Source organism: Trichechus manatus, unplaced genomic scaffold, assembly GCF_000243295.1.
Source record: "Trichechus manatus latirostris isolate Lorelei unplaced genomic scaffold, TriManLat1.0 scaffold00042, whole genome shotgun sequence".
NCBI classification, from domain to species: Eukaryota; Metazoa; Chordata; class Mammalia; order Sirenia; family Trichechidae; genus Trichechus; species Trichechus manatus.
The window spans coordinates 17,049,836-17,074,883 of NW_004443978.1; the positions used below are offsets into that span (position 1 = coordinate 17,049,836).

The 25,048-nt window shown below is 40.5% G+C and overlaps 1 protein-coding gene across 1 annotated transcript in view; it reads right to left on the bottom strand.

Moving 5' to 3' along the window:
* SPTLC3 (serine palmitoyltransferase long chain base subunit 3) overlaps positions 1-15,489 on the bottom strand; it is a 202,437-nt gene extending 186,948 nt beyond the window's left edge. The window contains exon 1 of the mRNA XM_004376462.2: positions 15,108-15,489. Coding sequence (XP_004376519.1) covers positions 15,108-15,224 — 117 coding nt within the window. The 5' untranslated portion in view covers positions 15,225-15,489. The remainder of the gene's footprint in view (positions 1-15,107) is intronic.
* Positions 15,490-25,048: the final 9,559 nt, after the last annotated feature.

Here is a 25,048-nt window from a genome sequence, read left to right on the forward strand (position 1 = left end):
CAAGGGAGAATGAAGAGAACAGGATACAAGGAAAAGATTAGTCCAAAGGACTAATGGACCACAGCTACCAAGGCCTCCACCAGACTGAATCAGTACAGCTAGATGGTGCCCAGCTATCACCAGTGACTGCTCTGACCGGGATCAAGAGGGTTCTGGACAGAACTGGAGAAGGATGTAGAACAAAATTCTAACATAAAAAATAAAAAACACACCAGAATTACTGGCCTGACAGAGACTGGATAAACACCAAGAGTATGGCTCCTGGACATCCTTTTAGCTCAGTGGTGAAGTCACTCCTGAGGTTCACTGTTCAGCCAGGGGATTGGACAGCCCCATAAAACAAAACGGGACTAATGAGAAACAGCAGTCCAGGGACAAGGACTAGAAGGCAGAAGGGGACAGGAAAGCTGGTGATAAGGAACCCAAGGTTGAGTAAGGACAATGTTGACATGTTGTGGGGTTGTTAACCATTGTCACAGGGCAATATGGGTACTGTTTAATGAGAAACTATTTTGTTCTGTAAACCTTCATCTAAAGTGAGAATAGCAGCACAACTGGAAGAACATAATCGACGTCACTAAATTGTACCTGTAGAAATTTTTGAAATGGTGTATCTGTGGCTATGTATATTTCCCCCCCACCAAAAAAAAAAAGGTCCTCCAAGGTCAAGAAGGGAGAGTGTTGACATGTCATGGGGTTGTTAACCAATGTCATAAAACAATATGTGTACTGACTGTTTAATGAGAAACTATTTGTTCTGTAAACCTTCACCTTAAGTACAAAAAAAAAACAAAAAAAAACTGTTATGATCCATACAGTTGAATGCCTTTGCAGAGCCAATAAAATACAGGTGAACGTCTTTCTGGTATTCTATGCTTTCAGCCAAGATCCACCTGACATCAGCAATGATATCCCTCATTCCACTTTCTCTTCTGAATCTGGCTTGAACTTCTGGCAGTTCCCTGTCAATGTATTGCTGCATCCGCTTTTGAATGATCTTCAGCAAAACACGCTGGTAATAGCTCTTGTTTATGGAGAATTTTCTCTGGTGCCTGGCACCGATCTAAGACTTTACATGTACTTTCTTATTTACTTCTCACAACAACCTCATCTGGTTAGCAGTACTATTATTCTCATCTTTCAGAGGAGGAAACTGAAGCACAAAGAGATTAAGCTACTTGCTCAAGGTCCCAGAGCTATCAATGTGAAGATGAGATTCAAGTCCATTCAGTGTGAAGATGAGGTCATGTTCCCACCTTCCATGCAATGATTCAGTTTATTAGTGAGGCAGGGCTATAGGGCTTGCCTAGAGGTATGTGATGTTGGTGGTGTTGTTAGCTGCCGTTAAGTCACCCTTGACTCTTGGAGACCCCATGTACAACAGAATGAAACGGTGCTCGGTCCTGCGCCATCCCCATGATCAATTGTGGATTGGACCGTTGTGATCCATAGGGTTTTCATTGACTTATTTTTGAAGCAGATTGACAAACTAGTCCATCTTAGTCTGGAAGTGCCACTATAACCTATTCAGCATCACAGCAACACACAAGACTCCACACATGGGCAGTGGCTGTGCATGAGGTGCACTGGCCAGGAATAGAATCTAAGTCTCCCCCATGGAGCTCGAGAAATCTACCACTGATGTACCTATGTCCCCACTTATGTGATGTAAGGAGTCAGAAAATCCCGGCTCCACTATTTGCCAGCTATGTGAGTGATAATCTGATCTCTTCAAACTTTTTCCTTTTATATATAAAATCTGAAAGCATATTATGAGGACAAACAGTAATATTTCCAAAAGGGCAAAGACATGGTAGTTCTTCTTGTGTGGTAGTGCAGTGTGATGAATTACTTGCTATGGCCTTTCTTGCCATGGTCTTGTAACTCCTACCCAGGTGATTGTGTGGGGCTGTGCAAATAAGATAATTGTGGCCCACCATCCAGTTCCAGAGCAGAGAGAAGAGCCCACCACCACCAAGGAAGGGGAGACCAGGAGGAGAGACCCAGCAGCAGGAGATGGTGCGGTGGGCTTCCTGGCCCACAGAGAAAGAAAGCTGAGTGCCTATGAGCAGATGCCGAGGGCCAGGGAGAGGCATGCCTGTGAGCACAGCTGGGGAGAGGCTGTCTTGATGAAAGAACTGTATCCTGAGTGTTCCTGAGCCTGAACTGTAACTGTTGCAACTCCCTTATAATAAACCCCATAATTGTGAGTATGGTCTTTGAGTTCTGTGTGGCCATTGTAATGAATTATTGAATCCAGAAGAGAAGTAGAGAGGGCTGTGTGAGAGATGGTTGGTGTCAGAATTAGTAAAGATGGTGGAGAGAGGAGGCTTGTCTGGCCTCCGCCTCAGGGGAGTCAGCCTTGTGCTGTTTGATCTTGGTTCTCCTTCCCCCTTGTGGGGTTGGAGGAGGTCAGACACTGCCCCCATGGTGTTTTTACGGGTAGCAATCATTAATTATTATTGATTTCTCTGACATGGTGTTCTAAGGTACATAAAAAACGAAACCTCTATACATGCAAATATTGGCTATACCATGGACTGCCAGAAGAACAAACAAATCTGTCTCGAAAGAAGTACAGCCAGAATGCTCCTTAGAAGTGAAGATGGCAAGACTTTGTCTCATGTACATTGGATGTGTTATCAGGAGGACCTAGTCCCTGGAGAAGGACAGCATGCTTAGTAGAGGGTCAGAGAAGAAGAGGAAGACCCTCAATGAGATGGATTGACGCAATGGCTACACCAGTGGGCTCAAACACAGTAACAACTGTAAGGATGGCACAGGATAGGGCAGTATTTCCTTTCGTTATACGTAGGGTTGCTATGAGTCAGAACCGACTCAACGACCCCTAACAACAACAACAACATACATGTGGCTCTTATTTTACTTCTGACATGAAACAAATGTAAGTTTGCAATATCAATTTTGACATTGAGACTAAAGAAATTTGAATAGCAGATACCATTTTAAGAGTCATCAAATATTGTAGACCCTGGTCATTGCTTTAACAGGCTGGGGTATAAAAAGTACAACTTCCCAGAAAGGGCAGTGGGCTGTGTATCAAGAGACTGGGGCTCTCGCATTGGCTGTATGACCTTGGTGGTAGTTATTTAGCTTTGCTGAACCTCATTCCCCCATGTGCAAAAAGATGGGATGGAGTGGAACTGTAAGCATTGCTAAAGTCCCTTCTGAAGATAAAAAGAAAAATGGCTCTTGATCTGTTTGAATTTACAGGTGCGCAACAGGGAAACTCTTCACTCTTCACTTGATAGCCTTCCAATGAGCCCTTCCTTTCCCTCTTTAGACACTAATTCACACATAGCCAGTTCTCTTATCCAAACATTAAACTCTCCACTGCTAAGTGAGCAGTTTTACTGTACCTTTCCACAGTCAAAACTATATTATGAACCCTTTCCCATGAGAGCAGTCAAAAGGCAGTATAGATCAAAATTCATTGAATGGTATAATGCAGATTTGTGTATTTCATTATATGTGAATTTCACCTAAAAAAAAAAAAAGAACTATCAATAATTACTGAAATCTAGTTAATGATATGTATGCTGAAAGACTGAGGGGAGAAATGTACTGATTCGACAGCTTTCTTTGAAATGCATAATACGTATGGATTGATGGATGGATAGAGGAATGGATAGATGAACAGACACATAATAAAACAAATATAGCAAAATGTTTACCAGGCTCTGTTTCTAAGTAGAGGTGTGGTCTTAGGCAAGTTTGTCTAACTTTTGTGTGACTTATCTCATATCTTAGTCTGGATTCTCTAGAGGAGCAAAACCAGTGAAGCATATGTAGACATATAAAGAAAAAAATTTACTTCAGGAATATGGCTCACACAATTGTGAGGAATGGTTCATGCAATTATTGGGACTGGCAAGTCCCAAATCCATTGGTCAGGCAACAGGCTAAAGACCTCTGCTGGCTCATGTGGTGACAGGGGCTGACAAACCCAAAATGTGCAGATCAGACAGCAGGCTGGAGGCCTCTACAGAGACTTCTGCAGGCTTATGTGCCAAGAACCGGATGTCAGGTGATGAGAAGAGTACAGGGCTGAGAAAGGGAGTGAGCTTTGCTCAAGCATCCATTTACATACTAGAGGCAGGCCCCACCCCCAAGGAAACTCCCCTTTCAACTGATTGACTGTTCACTTCAGATCACATAATGGAAGGTACCTGTCAAACCACTGAATTATAGCCTAGCCAACTTGACACGTAACACTAACCATCATGTTTCCTTATCTAGAAAATAGGAATAATAACAGTATCTACTTTATAAGGTCGTTGTGAAGGTCAAATGAGTCAATATTTGTAAAATTCTAAGCACATAGCGCCATGCGAAAGTTTGCTCAACAAACTTTTAAAAATCATCTCATAGGCTGGGCTATTGTTAAGAAATCAGATCATACTGATTTTCCTGAGCATGATCAGAATGCAGAGAGTTTTATTAAAACCAGATGACAGGTCTGCACACCCTGGGGTGTTAGTCATTTTCCCTCTAATACAGGCATATTTCATTTCCAGCTGAGAGGTAGCAGGAATCATCAGGATGGATCAATAGTGTTTAGTTTCTATTTTCATTTTCATCAAAAAGTTTCACTTGCTTGAAGTATATTATATGTAAAATCTGCATATCAATATAAAAGCATGTCACTACCAGGTCACACAAAGTAATCTAACGATTCCACACTTGCCTTTGAGTTAACCCCAACTCATGGTGACCCCATGTACGTCAGAATAGAACTGTGATTCCCAGAGTTATCAATAGCTGATTTTTTGGAAGTCAACTGTCAGGCCTTTCTTCCAAGGTGCCTCTGGATAGGCTTGAATCTCCAACCTTTCTGTTAGCAGCTGAGTGCATTAACTGTTTGTACCACCCCGGGATTTAGTGATTTTTAAAAAGGGGGCAATCGGGAGCAGCCATGTTCTCCAACAAACGCTAGGGAACTTGTAAATTAACTAACACAACTTTCTATACTTTGAAGTCTACGAAGAAGCCTGTGTATGTCATGGGGGCTTTTTTTTTGGTCTTTTAAGGAACTAGGCATATGGACAACAAATGGTAATTTCAATAACAAACAAAACAAACAAATAAGAACTCTCCCAGACAACAGGTAAGTATGTGATGGTGTTTATTTATTCCACAAATATTATTGAGTATCTACTATGTGCTGGTCTAGGTGCTGGGGAGATAGCAGTGAACAAGGCAGAAATCTCTGCCTAGGTGGAGCTCCCCTTCTAGATGCAGAGGCAGGCAATAAATATGAAATAAATTAATACGTGTGTATGGGTGTGCAGGGTGTGTGTGTGTAGATGGTGTTAAGTGCTAAAGAAAAAAATGAGCAGGGAAAGGGGTAGGAAGTGAGGCAGATTGCAGTTTTAAATAGGATGGTGAGCCTAAGTCTCAGAGATAGATGACACCTGAGTAAAGACTTGAATGAAGGGAGGAGAATGCCATGTGGATATCTGGGGAAAGAGTGCTCCAAGCCAAGGGAAGAGGAAGTGCAAATGTGCTCAGGTGGGTGGATGCCAGGCCTTGTGAAGTACAGGTGGCTTTGGGGGTGGGGGCGAGATGGGCAGGAGATGACTCACTCCCAGGAGAGCTTACTCACACAGTTTTTAAGGTGGTGCTGCCTCCCAGCTAGGACACAGCAAGAACCTTTGGTTTCTTTCCACGTGGGCTTCTTCCTGGGACTGCTTGGGCTTCCTCCAAGCATGGTGGCTGGGCCCCAAGTGTGAGTGTTCTAAAAAGCCTAGGTTCAAGCTGCAAGGCTTCTTATGACTTAGTCTCAGAAGTCACAGAATGTCTCTTCTGTCACATTTTATTGGCCAAAAAAGTCATTAATTCCAGCCCAGATTCAAGGGCAGAGGAATTAGACTCCACCTCTCAGTGGGAAAGGTCTCAAAGAATTTGGAATTATCTTTCATCTACCACATCACATGTCTAAGACATCAGTATCACCAGGAAGTATTGCATTAAGTGAAATGCCCTATTCAAGGTGGTCATGTGCTATTTAAGAAAGCTTCTCAAAGCTAGATTATCCCTCTGGAGTTTAGTCTTCATCCCCAAGACTCAGGGCCACATGGGATCAATTTTCTTTATCTCAGAGTCATTTAAAGTGAAGCTTGGGAAGAGGCCAGTCCACTATAGCAGTGTGGCTGTGAATGCACAATGTTACATACTGAAAGCTCTGATAATATGACAGTTTGGTGGTGTCTTAGTCATGCAGTGCTGCTACAGCAGAAATACCCCAAGTGGATGGTTTTAATGAAGAGAAGTTTATTTCCTCACAGTCAAAGTAGGCTAAAAGTCCAAATTCAGGACATCAGCTCCAGGGGAAGGCTTTTTCTCTCTGCTTGCCTTCTTCTCTTCAGTGTTCCCCCGGACTAGGAGCTTCTCTGCTCAGGGACCCAAGGACGCGCTCTGCTCCCAGCACTGCCTTCTTGATGGTATGATGTCCCCCTGTCTCACTGCTCACTTCTGTCTTTTATATCTCAAGCGGTTGCCTCAGGACACAATCCAGTCCTGTAGATCAGGTCCTGCCTTACTAACACAACTGCCACCCATCCTCCCTCATTAACATCATAGAGACAGGTTTACAACATACAGGAAAATCACACAGTACCAGGAATCATGGCCTAGCCAAATTGATACACACATTTTTTGGGGGACATAATCCAAACCATGACAGGTGGTATCTGAATACAAGCCCCAATTTTCATTAACAACATAAAAGCAAGCAAACACAATGGCTGCAACTCACATTGACTCTGCCCTTCAAGACTGAGTTCAGCTTTCCCCTTCTCTGTGGAAGTAGATACACGTCTCACTCCTAACAATATCTTGTATTTTAGAAAGGCAGTGCAGACTAAGGGATAAAAACTTGGGTTCTAGAATTGAGCAAACCTGGTTTCCAAATCTGGTTTTGCTACTTATAAGCTGGTGACCTTGGCTAAGTTACTAAAGCTCTGTTTCATCACCTCTAAAATGGATTGGATAATAACAGTATGTACCTCACAGTAATGTTGTGAGCTTTTATGAGATGATGACTAAAGCACTTAGAATGCCTGCAACTTAGAACTCAATACACGTTAGGGATTGTTCTAATTATTATTTTATTCATTACCTCCCAAAGTTTTTAACCATAGGCCAACACATACTAGGAATTGGAGCAGATGTTCGTGATTATTTGTGGTCGCAGTGAAAGCAAAAGCACTCTTGAATGTTACTGATACCTTAAGCAACTGGAACTGTGTTCGGTTCTTAAAATAAGGGTCACTAGGAGTCCCTGGGTGAGGCAAATGGTTAAACACTTGACTACTAGCCAAAAGGTTGGCAGTTCAAACCTACCCAGAGGTGCCTTGGAAGACAGGCCTGGCAATTGGCTTTTGAAAGATCACAGCCTTGAAACTATGGACCATGGTTCTGTTCTGCACACATGCGGTCACCGTGAGTTGAAATCAACTGGATTGCAACTGGTTTGGTTTTCTTGTTTTGGTTAGTATTGTTATGAGAATTAAATAAGGCAAATAATATAAAAGAACTGGAATGTAACAACTACCAAAACTATTACCTATTAGCATTACTGTTATTAAACTGATCAAAATAACCAGATTATTTAAACTAAGTTTCAACTTAATTTCGTCCTATATAGACACAACCTGAGAAAATAGACTTTTCTTTTCTCACAGAAACTGATACCAAAATACTGATTGCCTTTTCTTCTCTTCCTTTCCCTTTCCTTGCCTTTCATATTTCCATTTGTATTTCCTTCATTTGTTTTGCTTATTTTTCCTTTCTGGTTTTGGACTCTTTTGTATTGATCTATAAAAGTTCTTTATATATTAAAAACATTTTCATTTTGTGACATGAATTGTAAACATTTTCCTCATCTATAATTTGTTTTTTGATTATGCTATGGTGGCATTTTTATCTCTTTTCTGTTCTTTTTTCCATGCAAAAATAATTGACTTCTCTTTATGCAGTCAAATTTTCAACCTCTTCTTTTTGGCTCCTGGGTATTAGGTCATAATTATAAAGACGTTCCTCTTGTAAACCATATTTAAAAATTTGCAATGTTCTTTTCCTAGTACTTTTATGGATCAGTTTTACCAATTAAGTATATTATTTATCTGTCTATTCATGTGCTACTACCAAACCATTCTAATTCTTGTGCTTTACATGGTTTAATATTTGGCAGTGCTAGTCAACCCTCATTATTCTTCTCTTTAATGATTTTTCTGTTTGTGCTTGCTTGTTAAGTTTTGCACATAAACTTTAAAGCAACTTTGTCTAGTTCCTCCACCCCCCCACCCCCGGCCAAAAAAAAAAAAAAAAAATCTTGTTTTGCTTACTGGGCTCACATGCAATTTATGGCTTACCTTAGGCAGAATTAACATTATTTTTCATCTTGACTCTTCTGACTCACAAGTATTGTATGCTTTTCCACTTATTCTGGTTTTCTTTCTTGTTCCCCAGTAGCATTTTAATTTATTCTTTAAATTGATTTTCATTTTACTTGTTAAGTCTTCCCAGGCATTTCATGTGTTTGAGGCTACTGTAAATGGAGTTTTTAACTCAATTATATTTTCTAATTGATTTTAGATTTTATTGGCCTTTATAAAACTTTTTGCCTTACAGAGTTTTAGATTTTTATGTGGTTGAGATTCATTAACTTTTTCTTCATGGTTTCTGCTTTTTCACCTTGGTTGAGTGCAAAGAGAGCAAATCAAGGCAATGATAGTCAACCCTGACATACTCTGTTTCTTTTTTTGCTAGCAACAGTTGATAGGCTCTATTTATGTTGCTTAATAACATAATCCTTTCTTCTCTGATGATGAGTCCATTAAGCCAGGGCTAATCCATAAGGATACTTTAAAAGTCACCAGATATTCAACCCATATGCCTGAGAAAATCACTTCAGATCATGCCAATTCTTCCATCAAACTTCCATCACTTACCAATATATAAGGCTATCGCAGACACTCTTGGTGCTACACCTAGACCCCATTGTATTCTGATGACTTCTTCCTGCAAGCACCTGCAGCTCAGCCTGAGGGCTTTTATGGCTACAGAAGTGTGCTCAGTCCAATTGGGCAGGTTACAAGTGCTGTGAGATTAACATCCCTGGAAGCATCCCTCAATTCATGATGGACAGGAGTTGGTTGATAAATACCTCAGTTTTCTTCTGCCTCAATTGCGACGACTTTGAGGCACATTCTACACAATCCCCCAGAGGTCCCCAGCAAGTCTGAGCCCCAGGTGTCCACAGTGATAATCTGTTTGTGAATATATTGGCTTCCTTCCCTTCTTTGTCTCATTCACTTTCCTGCTCCTCTACAATGTTTTCTGGATTCACTTCCGAAACAAATGTCTTGGCATTCAAATTCTTATCGGATCTGTTTCTTGGGGGAACATAAACTAAAACAAAGGCATTTCACAGTCTGGCTCCCACCTACTTTTGTAGTCTTAGTGCCTGTGTCTCGTCGTGAAGTGTCCTGTGCTTAGTCCTCCATTGCCCAAACATATCATGTTCTGATGTTTTGTATTTTTCTAAGAGCTTTCTCTCTACTTAGAACGCCTTTCTATGCCCGTGTGCATAGAAAACTAGTCTGCTATCAACACTTAAGTCAAATGTCACCTTGTCTGGGGAGGCTTTGGCCTTCTCAGCCCAGGTCAGATGCCCCCTCTCTGTGCTCCCAAGTATGTTGAACATATTTCTATTGCGATGGACTATTTCCAAAGATGGTCGCAACAATCTCTCTAATCCCACACAACCTTTTTCAAAGTGACTTTAAACTTCCTTCCATTAAGAAGCAGAGTTTATTTTCCTTCTGTCTGCATCTGGGTTGGTTGTTACTGGCTTTGACAACAGAATATGGTGGAAGTAACATTTTGTGGCTTCTAATCTAGGCCTTAGCAGGCCTAGCAGCTTCCATTTTCACTCTCTTGGAAGCCAGCCATCATGCAAAGAAGCTTGGACTACACTGATGAATAATGAGAGACCACATGGAGAAGGTGTCCTTGTAAAGGTGACACAAGGTGCCCCAGATAACAGCTAGCTCCAAGGTCCCAGTCATACAAGTGGATACTCAACCCATTCCATCTTCAGCCAACTCCATGTGGAACAGAGATGGGCCATGTCTACCAAGCCCTCCCTTAATTCCTGACCCATAGAAATCAGGAGCAGTACAGTAGTTGTTGTTTCAAACTGTTGCATTTTGGGGTGGTTGTTACACAGCAGTAATAATGTGATATCTATTACAGTACTGATCATTAAATACTGTAATGACTTGTATACTTGTCTGTCTTTCCCATTCAAACTGTGAGCTGCTTATGAATGGAGACAGAATATTTTCATCTTTATGGATGCAGCACGTGAAACACAGGGATTCTTTACAACGACAAGCCCATAAAAACAGGGACTCCCCAGGGTGATCCCAGAGAAGCTTGTCACGTTAGGGAATTTTTTTTTTTAGGGAACAGGAACCACAAAACAGAAGTTGTTACAGAATGATGGTGGGAGACAAAAGGAGGATGAAATTTCTGAGCCATTGAAAGTGATACCAAAAACTCTGTTATTTTATAAATTCTCCTAATGGTTGGCAAGATGATGATTGAACTCTGCTTCAATCAGTGTGCGGCATAGGTGAGCCCCACAGTCATTAGTATTCACAAAGACCTGTCAGGCAGCTACCACTGGGTGCACTGAAACTATCAGTCCTGGTTCTCATTCTGCGGTAGTTTATACTGTCACAGAAAAGCAGATGGACCAGAACACTGCAGGCCTTTAGAGAAAGGTGGGGAAAGCAGGAAACTCATCTTAAAAGGTTATAGAACTAGAATGGATCTGCATGATGTCTGGTTTAGTGCTTTCCCCTTATCCTGCATCTACTGAGCCCCATCTCAGTCACAGCATTCCCTGTCACTCTCTAAGCAGAGGTCTCACTAAGTTGAGAGATATTTCTCAAATGTCCTACACTCTGCCCGTGACTCACAGCCATTGTGTTTTCTTCCTCCTTCTTTATGCTATATGACCTTCCCTATGACCTTCACCAAGCTAACTCTTTACATTCATCTCTGGAGCTCCTTTCCTTTCTTTCCCTCATTTGCCACCAGGAATAAACTCCGCATTTTCTCTGCCACTCCAAATGTCTCAAGACTCAGTTCAAGTCTTCCCTCCTCTGTAAAGCCTTCGATGACTACCTCAACCCATGATTTACAAGAAAGTGGTGTTAAGAGAATTGGCTTTGGAATAAAATGGATTTGGGTTTGAATCATGGCTATGCCACTTATGGTTTTGCACAAATTCCTTAATCTCTTGTATTTCTTCATCTGTTCAATAGGCATGGTAATACCACTTCATGGGGTGAGGATACATAAATCTTCTATATCAAGTGCCTACCTTGGTCCTCACACATAGCATGACATTAATATATGTTACTTTCCTTGCCCCTCTTCAAATTTCTGAATTTCTGGTACTTAATATCTGTACCACTCATTTGTCCTCAAACTATACCAGCCTTCTGACAGCTCTTGTCCTTATATTAATGTTAATGTTATGGTCTTACTTTTAATACAAGCTTTCTCCTAATAGCTAGATTATAAACTTCTTATCTTTCTATGTCACAAGGATAACAGATTATTAATAAATATTGGTGAATGAATGAATGGATGGATGATAGAACAAGCAATTACTTCCTTAGGGCTCACTGTACCTGGTAATATTACAACATTCAGAGTCAAGACTCAGTACATGCTGAATTAGACTACCAATAAACCCAGGATACTTTTATTTTTTCAGAAAGGAATCATTAGGGGAAAAGTCATAACTTGTCTTTCATCCTGTAGATGATTAATTTAATATATGAGAATGCAGACCCCATTCCATTAAAAGCTTATATCCAGGGGGATGCAGTATTAAGACTGATAAAGACGCAAGGTCTCTTGGTAAAAATAAGTGGGAATGAAAAAGCAATTATGTTGATAATAATTCCAAATTAATTACATGGGGATTAAGTAAATCAATAGGAAATATTGAGTTTATGGATTAAGACACTAAATGCACTTCTGTCTCTTAGATGTGCACACCCATGAGGCAAGAGAACAAATCTCTTAGAACAATAGAGTTCTGTTACTGACTAAGCCCTCATCCATCAGAAGAGGTAGAATGACAGACATATTAGAAGTGAACAAAGAAAAAGACTTAATCAGTGATGAAAACCAGTTGTCAGTGCATCCTCAGGGCACATGAAGTTTAAAGACAAACCAAAAGCAAATAAACAAACAAAAAACAAGCAATATGGTCAAGCTCCGAAAAAGCTCCACAGAGGAGCTCTAGAAAGTTTCCAGAATGGAGCGTTTCTGGCCATCTTGACAACTTTGAGGTTGGGTTATCAAGCCCTGACTTCAGTGCCAGAGTGTTGAAATCAGGCTATGTTGAAACAAAGGGAAGGAAGGTTCTTGAGCAACTGCCTAACAGTGATTTCCATATTGTTTTTTTTTTATACCAGGGAACGCTTTGGTCAACAGAATCTTATAGGGTCCTTCAATATGCAAAATAGATAAATGTGTTGCTGTGTGGTTGCAAATGAGCAGAAAGAGAAAGGGTTGGGGGATCGTGGGTGGGAGGAAGCAAGTGGGATTTTAGATGCCAATCCATAGAATTCCCTGGTGGTGCAAACGGTTTAACATACTCAGCTGCTAACTGAAAGGTTGGAGGTTCGAGTCCGCCCAGAAGTGTCTTGAAAGAAAGGCCCGGTAATCTACTTCTGAAAAATCATTCATTGAAAACCCTGAGGAGCACAGTTCTACTCGGACACACATAGGGTCACCACAAGTCAAAATCAACTTGATGGCAAGTGGTGGTGGTGACCCTAGGACCTTAGGTCTGAGAGAATGTGTTTTGAAGAGCACTAGCCTAGGATATTTCTGGCCTTTGGGCTTCCAAATAAAATTAACAGGCAAGGTTTTTGGTGAAGACCTAGTTTGCTGAAAGGCCCAAAGTAAACTTTTCTAAAACTTGTGGTTAAGAATCATGATAGTGAAGACAATTTCATTCATATAGTGGGGGAGGGGTGGGGGAGGGAGGAATATAGGCTCTTATTTGCCCTGTTACACCAAGATCTCAGCAGGGTTTATTCCTTCTGAAAAATATTTTTAAGCCATAACTGAGGCTTTCAGTGGAAGCCAATTTCAACTTCACAACACCTAAACATATCTGAGCCAACAAGCTCTGGATAACTCTTCAGAAAGCACTGTCAGAAAAGGCAACAGCAGCCAGGACATTTTCTGCTGCTTGTAGGGAAGTCTCAGTGTTCAAAGATATTTATAGTCTCACAGGAGCAGTTAGTAACAAATCGTTCACCAGTTGCCATTGAGTCAGCTCTGACTCCTGGCAACCCCGTGTGTGTCAAGAGTAGAACTGTGCTCCACAGAGTTTTCATTGGATGATTTTTCAGAAGTAGATCACCAGGCTTTTCTTCCCAGGCACTCTGGGTGGACCCGAACCACCACCTCTCAGTTAGCAGCCGAATGCATTAACTGTTTGCACTACCCTCAGACTCAGATGAATCTTTAGGATCCTGGCTTTTTTCCTTACTTAGGAGTGGTTGTAACCACGGTTTCTAACCTTAGACATTAGAAAAGAATTAAAGTTATAAAACCAAGACGAAGTAAACAGAGAGAACAGTTTTGAAGGGTTCTCTGCCCAAAATTAGAGTCCTCAGGATCAGAATGGTCCAGCTGGCCAGTAGGCAAGTGACCCATGATTTCCAGGTGTTTTAAGGACAAGGAACATCTTGGGTGGTAGTTGGAATTCGTACTTAGTGATTGAATAGATGGTGGTATGACTGTGGTTGTCCTCATGGGAGTTGAGTGCTTTCTCTCCGCATTACACCAGGTTTCACATACTCAGCTGGGAGAGGTCAGGCCTGAGGTTTCTGGGGGACACTTCCCTGTCTAGGATAATGCCTTTTGTTTTGGGACCAAGGTGCATTTTTGGGATCACACACAACCCAGGCTCCACAGCACCCCTCACCTCTTCCAACTGGACATATTAATTTAATTCACTGACTAGAGCACCGGCCCCCAGCAGCCCCACCTGTCCTGTGATCTTAGAAGAATCTAACCTTTCCCCTGGGTGGATGCAGTTTCCCAGGGATAAATGAGTGCTGGAGGATTGCATGGGGTTCACTGAGCAGCCTCTCATTTCCCAACAGTGAAGCTACCTGTTTGGCTACTTGAGTTTGCTCCTAGAGCAGGTGAGCTCATCCCTGCTGCTCAGAGCAGAGCTGGAGGCCATCATGTGGGAAATGGAATGGCAAGATTTGAGAAACTGCCTTTTTACAAATATATCTTGTATACAAGACCCAGGCTGCCACATGTACTTGTAATCCTGAATTCCTCCTCTGTACATCCCCATTAAATATTCTGTCATAAGAGGAGCAAAATAATAATAATAAAATAAAATGGGAAAACAAAAATCTGTTTCAAAGGTGCTCTTTTGACTCTTGAGTGTAACAATGAGCCCCACTTTCTGAAGTGTCTTAGAAAGAAATGCCTATGATGTCAAGTTTCAAAGAAAGACTGGCTTAAAAATCAAGTTGTAAGCTATGACAATGCTTCGCTGAACACCAAAGAGAATTCACTTTTCAACCAGGGAGGCATTTCTCATGTACCAGGGGCAAATGCCTCCTATCCCATATAATCTCACTTCCTCTTTTTCTTATAAAGCATGCTGAATGTAGCATGTTGATGTTGCTTAGCTGAAGAATTTGTGACTTCACAACTCTGCCCCATAAAAAGCTTGGTAGAGGAAAAAAAAGGTTACTATATATACTTGTATATTAGGGAGTTTAAGGTTGTGTGGGGATAAGTGTTTTCTTTATTGAGTAGAAAAGACGTTCTCTCTTTAATTCATACCTAAACTTTTTGGTAGCCAAGCATTTGAAATTACCTGAAGTGAAGAGTCAAAACAATAAAACACTTCATAAAAGGAACTTTAAATTATGACAGCTTCCAACAGCATTACAAAGGAATACTGAAACGTTCAGGTTATTCAGAGTAAGGCGAAGGGGATGAGTGGCTCTTACCTGGGCTTCTTTCGTCATCCCATTCCTCCTGCAGTTTCCACTTTGTGAGCCATTGCTCTGTTTCTCATGATTGTGAAGATTCCCATTGCAAACAGCACCACCTCCAGGATTAGCCATTTGCGTGAAATGACAGAGTCCTGCAGTTTGCCTCCAGAGGGTCTTGTCAAGCTTTTAGTTTTCAAGTTGGTGAGAGGATGGGATAAAACACTTTGAGGCAGAGCCCTTAAAAGGAATCCTACCAATCAGGCTTTTCCAGAAGAAGAGCAACAGCCTGTTTTTTGCCAGATCTTTGAAATGAAAAACAAATGGTCACCTTCGCACTCCTCAGCTCCAAAGAGTCAGAATATGGACTCCAAGGCAACAAACTTGCTTCCAATATGTCAAATGCGGGTGCCCATTTTGGCTCCTGGTGTGGACTGAAGAAACCAGGAGAGGAACAAACCACTGGCAAACTGTAAGGAGGCGGGCTGGGAGGTGGAGAATCTTTTAAAGACACACACACACACACACATCCACAGCTCCAGTCACACTCAGAATCTTTTCAGTAAGGTCAGTTCTGAATTTACACTCACCCACCACATCCCCTCCCTCTCACATCTAATTCCACTTTTGGTTGTCAACCAAGCTCAAAGGTCAACATTTCTTTTTTGCAGAAAAATAACATTCAGAACCCACCAAACTTTAAAACCAGTAATATGAGGGGTACCAACCCATTAAGTATTTCAGTAAGACAGAATCTGGGAGATAGAGTATTTGGTTTTAGTCATGACTTCGTTACTTCTATCACATGACTTTGGGAGAGTCATTCACCCTCTTCCTGCCTCAGCTTCGCCATCTGCAATACGAGACAAAGAAATTTTAGTGGACTAAGTCTGAGGGTGTAATAGGAAAATAGAATTACGACATGGGTTTGTTAGGAGGGGGTGTGAGACAGATAATGGTTGCAGGGTTTAGTCCAGAAACACCTCCGGTTTACTCATTAACTCTTACTCTTTAAATGCCCCAGTCATCAGAAGTACATTTTTATCATCAACTGCTATTGTGGTGACATGGTCTGCTGGAGAGTGTCAATCATTGACAGCCTGTTTGAGTCCTCCAAGCCCACTCTCATGATTCCCCTGAATCAAAACTTTAACATCAGCCACCTGGAAAAGAAACACATTTATTTGGTCAATGGACAGACAACAACATCAACAAACACAAAAACAGAAATGACCTCCGTTCCCAGTGCTCAGCTCTCTTGAGCAGGAGCTTGCTTCCCCTGCAGAATGACAGACGTGGCTTACAGAATGAGGAGGCAATAATGCTTCTCCCAACCATGATTTGCGTGTCTTGGGCCAAATGATGGGATGGATTTTATAGCAAGTGCATCCACCCTGGTTTGTGTCTCAGACAGAGAATTTTTACTGCATCTCTCCTAATCTTTGTCATCAGAGCAGAACTAGCTTTTCACTGGTCTCTCTCCTCTCAGGCTGTTACACTGGGAGTTGAGAGCTAAACTTGTGTTGACTTCTTTCTTTCTGAGATTTATGCAAAAAAAAAAAAAAGATGACGAGGTAGAAAGGAGCACTGATTACTGTTGTTCTGACTGCTTCATGTCACTTAGAAAGGCAAGTGTAAGAAATCATACTGTTATTTTGACCAGGCTCTATTGACCAGCACAGTTATTTTTTGAGATAAAATATACTCACTGACTAAATCTAGAACTTCAGGTGTTTCTCCTCCTTCTCCTCTCCCTCATCTTCTGCCTTCACTTTCATTTTTCTCTTTCCCATTTCCTCTTTCTCTTTCCTCCTGCCCTTCCTCCTCCTCTTTTCTTCTGGTTTCTCTTTCTTTTTACAAGAGGACAAACACCATATATAAAGAACATGTCTCAAAATGCAGGCTGAAATCTGCTTCACCTTTTTTTCTAGCCCCAACTGCTAAGACTAGAGAGTCACACATACATCTTTAGGCAATATCTACTGCATGCTCTTACTCTTAAAATTTCTCTGCTTTACTCCCCATATTGGAATATGCGAATTGTTGCGTGCACTAAATACACCAACTATTCGGCGTCAGGTGCTGGTGGTATGTATAATCAGCAGTGGCTCATTGCTCCATATCATCTCTAGTCAAAATAAATGTGGAGGTCTGTTTGAGTGAGTGGTACCTTTGAATTTATGGATATAGGCTAACACTAAAACACAGAATACAGATTGAACAAAATTTAGTGTCTCTGAATGCATTTTAAATCAACAAGTAACCTCAACAAATATTTGAAGAACTATTATATACCAGATTATTTGCTAAGACTTTGGATACAACGGTGAATAAGACATGGTCCCCCACCTCACAGAACTGACGGTTGGAAGCTTCCGCACATCTTATACTCAAGACATCTCATTACTGAAGGTAAGAACAAATCTTTCTTTTAATGTTTTAAAGCCAAAGATCAAATTAGTTAGAGATGTCCTTCTGGTGTTCTCTGAGGAGACTTTCTTGTCCAGTTGCCAGCTTCTCGGCTCTTCCTGATTGGGCAGGCACAAAGAAAGATAAGGGAGTAGTAGTGGGTAATACAGGGAGGTTAGTGGGCTAATGTGACCTGGAAAAACTCTGGGGCTCACATGGGGTTGGAAAGTTGACAGAAAACGGAGGAAATGAGTAAAATAAATAGTCATATTGTACAGTGTTTTGACATCCATTCACCCTTAGTGACTCAGTCTTTAACTATTTAATGGAGGGTGATACTGGTGAGAAAACTGATGTTTCAAGTGGTTAAGTGACTTTTCGAAGCCATAAAAATACTATGTGGCAGAAGTGGATGGTGAACTCAAGAATCTCTGGGTCCAAAGCAAGCCCCGTTTCCCTTATACCATGACACCTCTTTTTTAGCTGTTGATTTGAGGAGCATGAACCACTAAGGCAATTAATATAAACCGTAACTGTTATGATTTGGGAGATTTCATTGAACTGGCCAAATAACAAATGAAAATACTTTATTTCGCCTTCCCTGTCCATTAAATTCCTGCTAGCTATTGAATAAGTGCAAAGATCTAATGACATTGCAAGATCTACTGAAAAGTCTGTGATTCTTCCACATGGAAGTATTTAAATTTACTGAAGAATTAAGTCTGGAAAAATTCTCAATGTAGGCAAAATTCAGTTTCAAAGATTTTCTAATCAATAGATTGTAAACATTGTAACATAAGAAGGCCAGATATTGACGTTACAGATGTCAGGTTTTGTTTTTCTTCTTTCTTTCAAAACATTGGCTAATAGGATAACAATGCTATTTTAAGTTAGAAAAGAAACCTGTTAATGATGATAACCACCCAACATCAGCAACAGTGGGGTAATTATCTGCTTTTCTTCATGATATAACTCTCTATGGAATAGGTCCACTCAAGTCCTGGTGGTAACAAATACCTTCAGGATGCCCCCAAACAAAGAAGAAGCTGTTTCTCCCACTGCAGATGTCTCAACCCTTTGATTGTCCATGGAAATGAACAACGATTAGAAGAAAATCAGAAGTCTAAATGTACAGCTCAATGAATTTTCAGAAAGTGAACACACCTGGGAACCACCATCCATATCAAGAAATGTAACATTCCCAGAGTCTGCAAACCCTCCTCATACTCTGTCCCATTCATTACTCCTTTCTACCCAGCAAAAACCACTATCCTGATTTCTATCACCATGGATTACTTTGGCCTCTCAATTTTATATAAATAGAATAATAAAATATATGTTTTTTGTGTTTAGCTTCTTTCATTCTATGCTATATTTGAGAAAAATTTCCATGTTGTCAGATGTAGCAGTAATTTATTCTCACTGGTATCTAGTAATTCATTTATGAACATATCATAATTTATTTATCCATTATATTATGGACATTTTGGGTTGCTTCCAGTTTTTAGCTATTCAAAATATTGATACTATGAATTTTCTACTATGTATTTTGGTATATATATACCCTAAGACAGGAATTTCTGGTCATAATATGTGCATATACTCAGCTTTGGAAGATATAGACAGTTTTCAAGTGCTTTACCAGTTTATTCTTCAACCAGTAGTGCGTGAACATCCTGGTGCTCTACATCCTCACCAACACTTGATATGGTCAGTATTTCAAATTTGGTTGCTTGTTGACTGTTCATTGTTTCAATTTTCTTAGGTACAATTTACATACAGTAAAATGCACAGATCGGAAGGGTACAATTCAATGAGTTTTGACAAACACTAAGCTTGTTTGAGGAGCCCTGGTAGCAAAGTAGTTAAGAGCTCGGCTGCTAACCAGAAGGTCGGCAGTTCAAAGCCACCAGCTGTTCCTTAGAAACCCTATGGGGCAGTTGTACTGTGTCTTATAGGGTCGCTATGAGTCATAACTGACTCAACGGCACCTAACAACAACAACAGCAACCTTGTCTGAACTACAAGATTCCAAGTTGGTTGAACTATAAATTTTCCTATCAAGGAGGCTTTGGGAATTAAATCCCTGTGGCTGAAGAGAGAATACAGTATTTACTTGTGCTCCTAACCCGCTCCTTCCAGTGCCAGGCATAATGTACAGGCACATGGCAGGTGTTCAATCAGAGTCTGTGGACAGTTGGATTGACCCAGTTATTATGTATTAACTGCATAGAGGCCATTTACTTACTGACCCGAGTGGCACTTGCCCAGGAAAGGGGAAGCCAGAGCAGTAGCCTCTGAGTCTTAGAAACATCACATAGTAGCCTAACGTCAAGAAAGTCTACTTGTTCTGCTCAAGGTTTTTGTTTCTGGTGCCAAACCACAGCTATGTGATAGGAATGAACTCAAGAGCATTCAGACTTCAGAATAGCCTCTTTCCTCTTTTTTGGCTCTTGCCACGTTGCTGAATGTGTAAAACGAGGTATTTATGCCATGGCTAAAACACATTCACTTCCACGTCCCTGGCACACCACCAATTCTTGATTCTTCACCCTCAGCGTCACTACAGAAAATGTACCATAGAGTTGCAATTTTTCTGCAAATAAAGAAGATGAAAAAACAAAAACAAAAAACAGCTGACTTATTAAAAAATTGGTGTCCTGAATGTTCTTCTGTCAAATAAAACAGTCTTAACTTTCATATGTGTCAATATTCCCTGGAGGCTGGGCGGTGTTAATAATTGGCTCTCTGGGATTAGGCAAATTTATCTCTCTAACGCTTGATTTCCATCCATGAAAAAGTATAACAGCTTCCTAGGGCTGTTATAAGGATTACAGGAGAAAACATTAGATAGTATACAGTACTTAAGTTTACTGTTTCTCTTCCTTTTTCATCCATGAACATTGCTAGTAATGATAGAAAGACATTCATGGAGCTCTTGAGGCTCCTCAAAAGAAAGGCTCAAAGACCACAAGCTATAAATTTGACCGACATAAGGCCACTCATAAAGGATGGCTCAGCAAGAGTATCTGTGGCCCCAAGCCAACCTGATCCTTTCAACACTTCTAACCAAGAAGACACGAAAGCAGCCTGCACATTGACAGGGCCACACCGTCCAGTTAAAATCTGGCACGCACAATGATGTTACCCAGGTTCTGCGATCTTCAGACCATGGCTGGGAAGTAGGGCAAGGCCCCTCCCACTGCCACCCACTCATGCCTTTTCCCTCATTAATTCCCTTCAGATTGCCATCCTCACAACTGAGAAGCATCTCCCTTCCAGTCTATGAGGAATGTCCCTCTCTCCTCAAACCTGCTGCTAACACTCATGTGAGTCTTTTGTGTTCCCTCAAGGACTTTGCTTCTGGAACACAAAAGTCCAAAAGAGGTTCTTTTTTTATTCCTCTGCTTTCCATTCTGTAATGGCCCCTCCTGGTTCAATGATAATAGCAAAACTAGAAAACTAGGATGAGGAATGAGGAGGAGAGTGAAAACACCCGTAATTATTATATTAGAATAATATTCTACAACATCAGTCTGTTGTTGTTCATAGGTGCCTTCGAGTTGGTTCTAACTCATAGAGACCGTATGTACAACAGAACAAAACACTACCTGGGCCTGCACCATCCTCACAATTGTTGCTATGTTTGAGCCCATTATTGCAGCCACTGTGTCAATTCCTCTCTTCCTCTCTTTCAATGGCTCTCTACTTTACCAAGCGTGATGTCCTTCTCCAGGGACTGGTCCCTCCTGATAACATGTCCAAAGTATGTGAGATGAAATCTCACCATTCTGGCCCTAAGGAGGATTCTGGATATACTTCTACAAGACAAATTTGTTCTTTCTTCTGGCAGTCCATGATTTATTCAATATTCTTTGCCAACACCATAATTCAAAGGCGTCAATTTTTCTTCCGTCTTCCTTATTCATTGTCCGGCTTTCGCATGCATATGAGGTTACTGAAAATATCATGGCTTAGCTCAGGGACACCTTACTTCTTAAAGTGACATCGTTGCTTTTTAACCCTTTAAAGATGTTTTTTGCAGCAGATTTTCTGCTGCAAAATGTTTGATCTCTTGACAGTTGCTTCCATGGGTGTTGTTTGTGGATCCAAATAAAATGAAATCTTTGACAACTTCAATATTTTCTCTGTTTATCATGATGTCACTTATTGGTCCAGTTGTGAGAATTTTTGTTTTCTTTATGTTGAGGTGTAATCCATACTGAAGGCTGTAGTCTTTGATCTTCATCAGTAAGTGCTTCAAATCCTCTTCACTTTCAGCAAGCAAGGTTGTGTCATCTGCATATTGCAGATTGTTGATGAGTCTTCCTCCAATCCTGGTTCTGTGTTCTCCTTCATATAGTCCAATCTCTCAGATTATTTGCTCAGCATACAGAGTGAATAAATACAGTGAAAGGATACAACCTTGACACACAACTTTCTTAATTGTAAACCAGGCAGTAACCCCTTGTTCTCTTCGAATGACTGCCTCTTGGACTATGTACAGGTCCCGCATAAGCACAATTAAGTGTTCTGGAATTCCCCTTCTTCACAGTGTTATTAATAATTTGTTATGATCCACACAGTCAAATGCCTTTGCATAGTCAATAAAACACAAGTAAATATCTTTCTGAATCCAGCTTGAACTTCTGGCAGTTCCCTGCCTATGTACTGCTGCAACCGTTTTTGAATTACCTTCAGCAAAATTTTACTTGCTTGTGATATTAATTACATTGTTCAATAATTTCCACATTCTGTTTGATCACCTTTCTTTGGAATGGGCACAAATGTGAATCTCTTCCAGTCAGTTGGCCAGGTAGCTCTTTTCCAAATTTCTTAGTAAAAATGAGTGAGTTCTTCCAGCATTACATCTGTTTGTTGAAACTTCTCAATTGGTATTTTGTCAATTCCTGGAGCTTTGTTTTTTGCCAGTGCCTTCAGTGCAACTTGGACTTCTTCCTTCAATACCCTCTGTTCTTGATCATATGCTACTTCCTGAAATGACTGAACACCAACCAATTCTTTTTGGTACGGTGTCTCTGTGTATTCCTTCCACCTTCTTTTGATGCTTCCTGAGTCATTCAATATTTTGCCCATAGAATCTTTCAATACTGCAACTCGACGCTTGAATTTTTTCTACAGTTATTTCAACTTGAGAAATGCTGATCATATTCTTTCCTTTTCGTTCTTTAACTCCAGGTCTTTGCACATTTCTTTATAGTACTTAACTTTGTCTTCTCGAGCTTCCCTTTGAAATATTCTCTTTACCTCTTTTATTTCATCATTTCTTCCATTCCTTTAAGCTACTGTATGTTCAAGAGCAAGTTTCAGTGTCTCTTTTAAAATCCATTTTGGTCTTTTCTTTCATTCCTGTCTTTTTAATAACCCTTTGCTTCCTTCGTGTATGATGTCCTTGATGTCATCCCACAGCTCGTCTGGTCTTTGGTCATTAGTGTTCAATTCATCAAACCTATTCTTGAGGTGGTCTCTAAATTCAGGTGGGATATATTCAAGATCCTATTTTGGCTCTCATGGACTTGTTCTAGTTTTCTTCAGCTTCAGCTTGAACCTGCATATGAACAATTGATGGTCTGTTCCACAGTTGGCCCCTGGCCATGTTCTGACAGATGATACTGAGCTTCTCCATTGTCTCTTTCCATATATGTGATGGATTTGATTCCTCTGTATTCCATCTGGTGAGGCCCACGTGTATAGTCACTGTTTATGTTGTTGAAAAAGGGTATTTCCAATGATTATATCATTGGTCTTGTAAAATTCTGTCATGCAATCTCCTGCATTGCTTCTATCAGCAAGACCATATTTTCCAGCTATTAATCCTTCTTCTTTGTTTCCAACTTTCACATTCCAATCACCAGTAATTATCAATGCATCTTGATTGCATGTTTGATCAATTTCAGTCTGCTGAAGTGGGTAAAAATCTTCAGTTTCTTCATCTTTGGCATTAGTGGTTGGTGTGTAAATTTGAATAATAGTTACATTAACTAGTCTTCCTTGTAGGGATACGGATATTTTCCTATCACTGACAGTGTTGTACTTCAGGATGGATCTTGAAAAGTTCTTTTTGACAATGAATTCAACACCATTCCTCTTCAATTTGTTATCCCAGCATAGTAGACCATAAAATTGTCTGACTCACAATAGCCAATACCAGTCCATTTTGGCTCACTAATGCCTAGGATATCCACCTTTCGCATTCCATTTCATTTTTGATGACTTTCAATTTCCCTAGATTCATACTTCATACTTTCTACATTCTTATTGTTAATGGATGTTTTCAATTGTTTCTTCTCATTTTGAGTCTTGCCACAGCAGCAAATGAAGGTCCCAAAAACTTTACTCTATCCATGTCATTAAGGTTGACTGTATTTGTGAAGGCTACTCTTCCCCAGTTGTATTTTGATTGCCTTCCAATCTGAGGGGCTCATTTTCCAGCACTATATCAGAAAATGTTCTGCTGTTATTCATAAGGTTTTTACCTGACAATATTTTTTTGGAATTAGATCGCCAGGTTCTTCTTCCTAGTTTGTCTTAGTCTGGAAACTCCACTGAAATCTGTCCACCAGGGGTGACTATGCTGGTATTTGAAATACCGGTGGCATAGCTTCCAGCATCACCACAACACACAAGCTGCCACAGTACAACCAGCTGACAGACTGGTGGTGCAGCTTAAAGAATAGTTTCTTTAATCATAGGTCTCATATAATTTAAAAAAGAACTAAGTAATAGAGCTAGATTTTGAGTCACTATCTAGAATATTTTACAGCCTTGTACCTCCACTGTATTACCCTAGACCATTTTATAGATAAAGTTGCTTAGCACTGTACAGTTCTCCTGTAAATGTATTAGATGGTCCTCATTTAAAGCTTTTTCAAGAAAAAAAAATTAACTTTGGAGGTGTAAATTCAAAGCAACATTTGACAAGAAGTCAAGACTGATCAGCCAATTACTTTTGTATCCATACTCTATAGAAAGGAGTCCCTTGGTAGCATAAACAATTAAATGCTAGGCCACTAGCTGAAAGGTTGGCGATTCAAACCCACCCAGAGGTACCTTGAAAGAAAGGCATGGTAATCTGCTTCTGAAAGTTCACAGCCTTGAAAATTCTATGGAGCAGTTCTATTCTCTACACTTGATGTTGCCACAAGTCAGAATCAACTTGAAGGCAACTAACAACAGCAACTATATGGAAGCTAGCCTGCAGGACGTTGGATAATGGGTATTAGATGCATCAGGAATATATGATGTTCAAGAGGCTAACAATCAGTAATCTAGTTATGGAGGCAAAACATGGACATGTAAAATAAAAAATGTCCATATGTTTAAAAAGGACAAATATTGAATGACACCTCTATTGTAAAAACCCATGAAAAAGTTCACACACAAAATGTAACAATCTTTGTTGGTTCCCAGGGATGGGAGGGGTGGGGGGGGAATACTAAATAGGCAATAGATAAGTGGTATCTTGGGTGAAGGGTGAGACAGTTCAAAATACAGGGGAAACTAGCACAACCTGTACAAGGAAAGGTCAT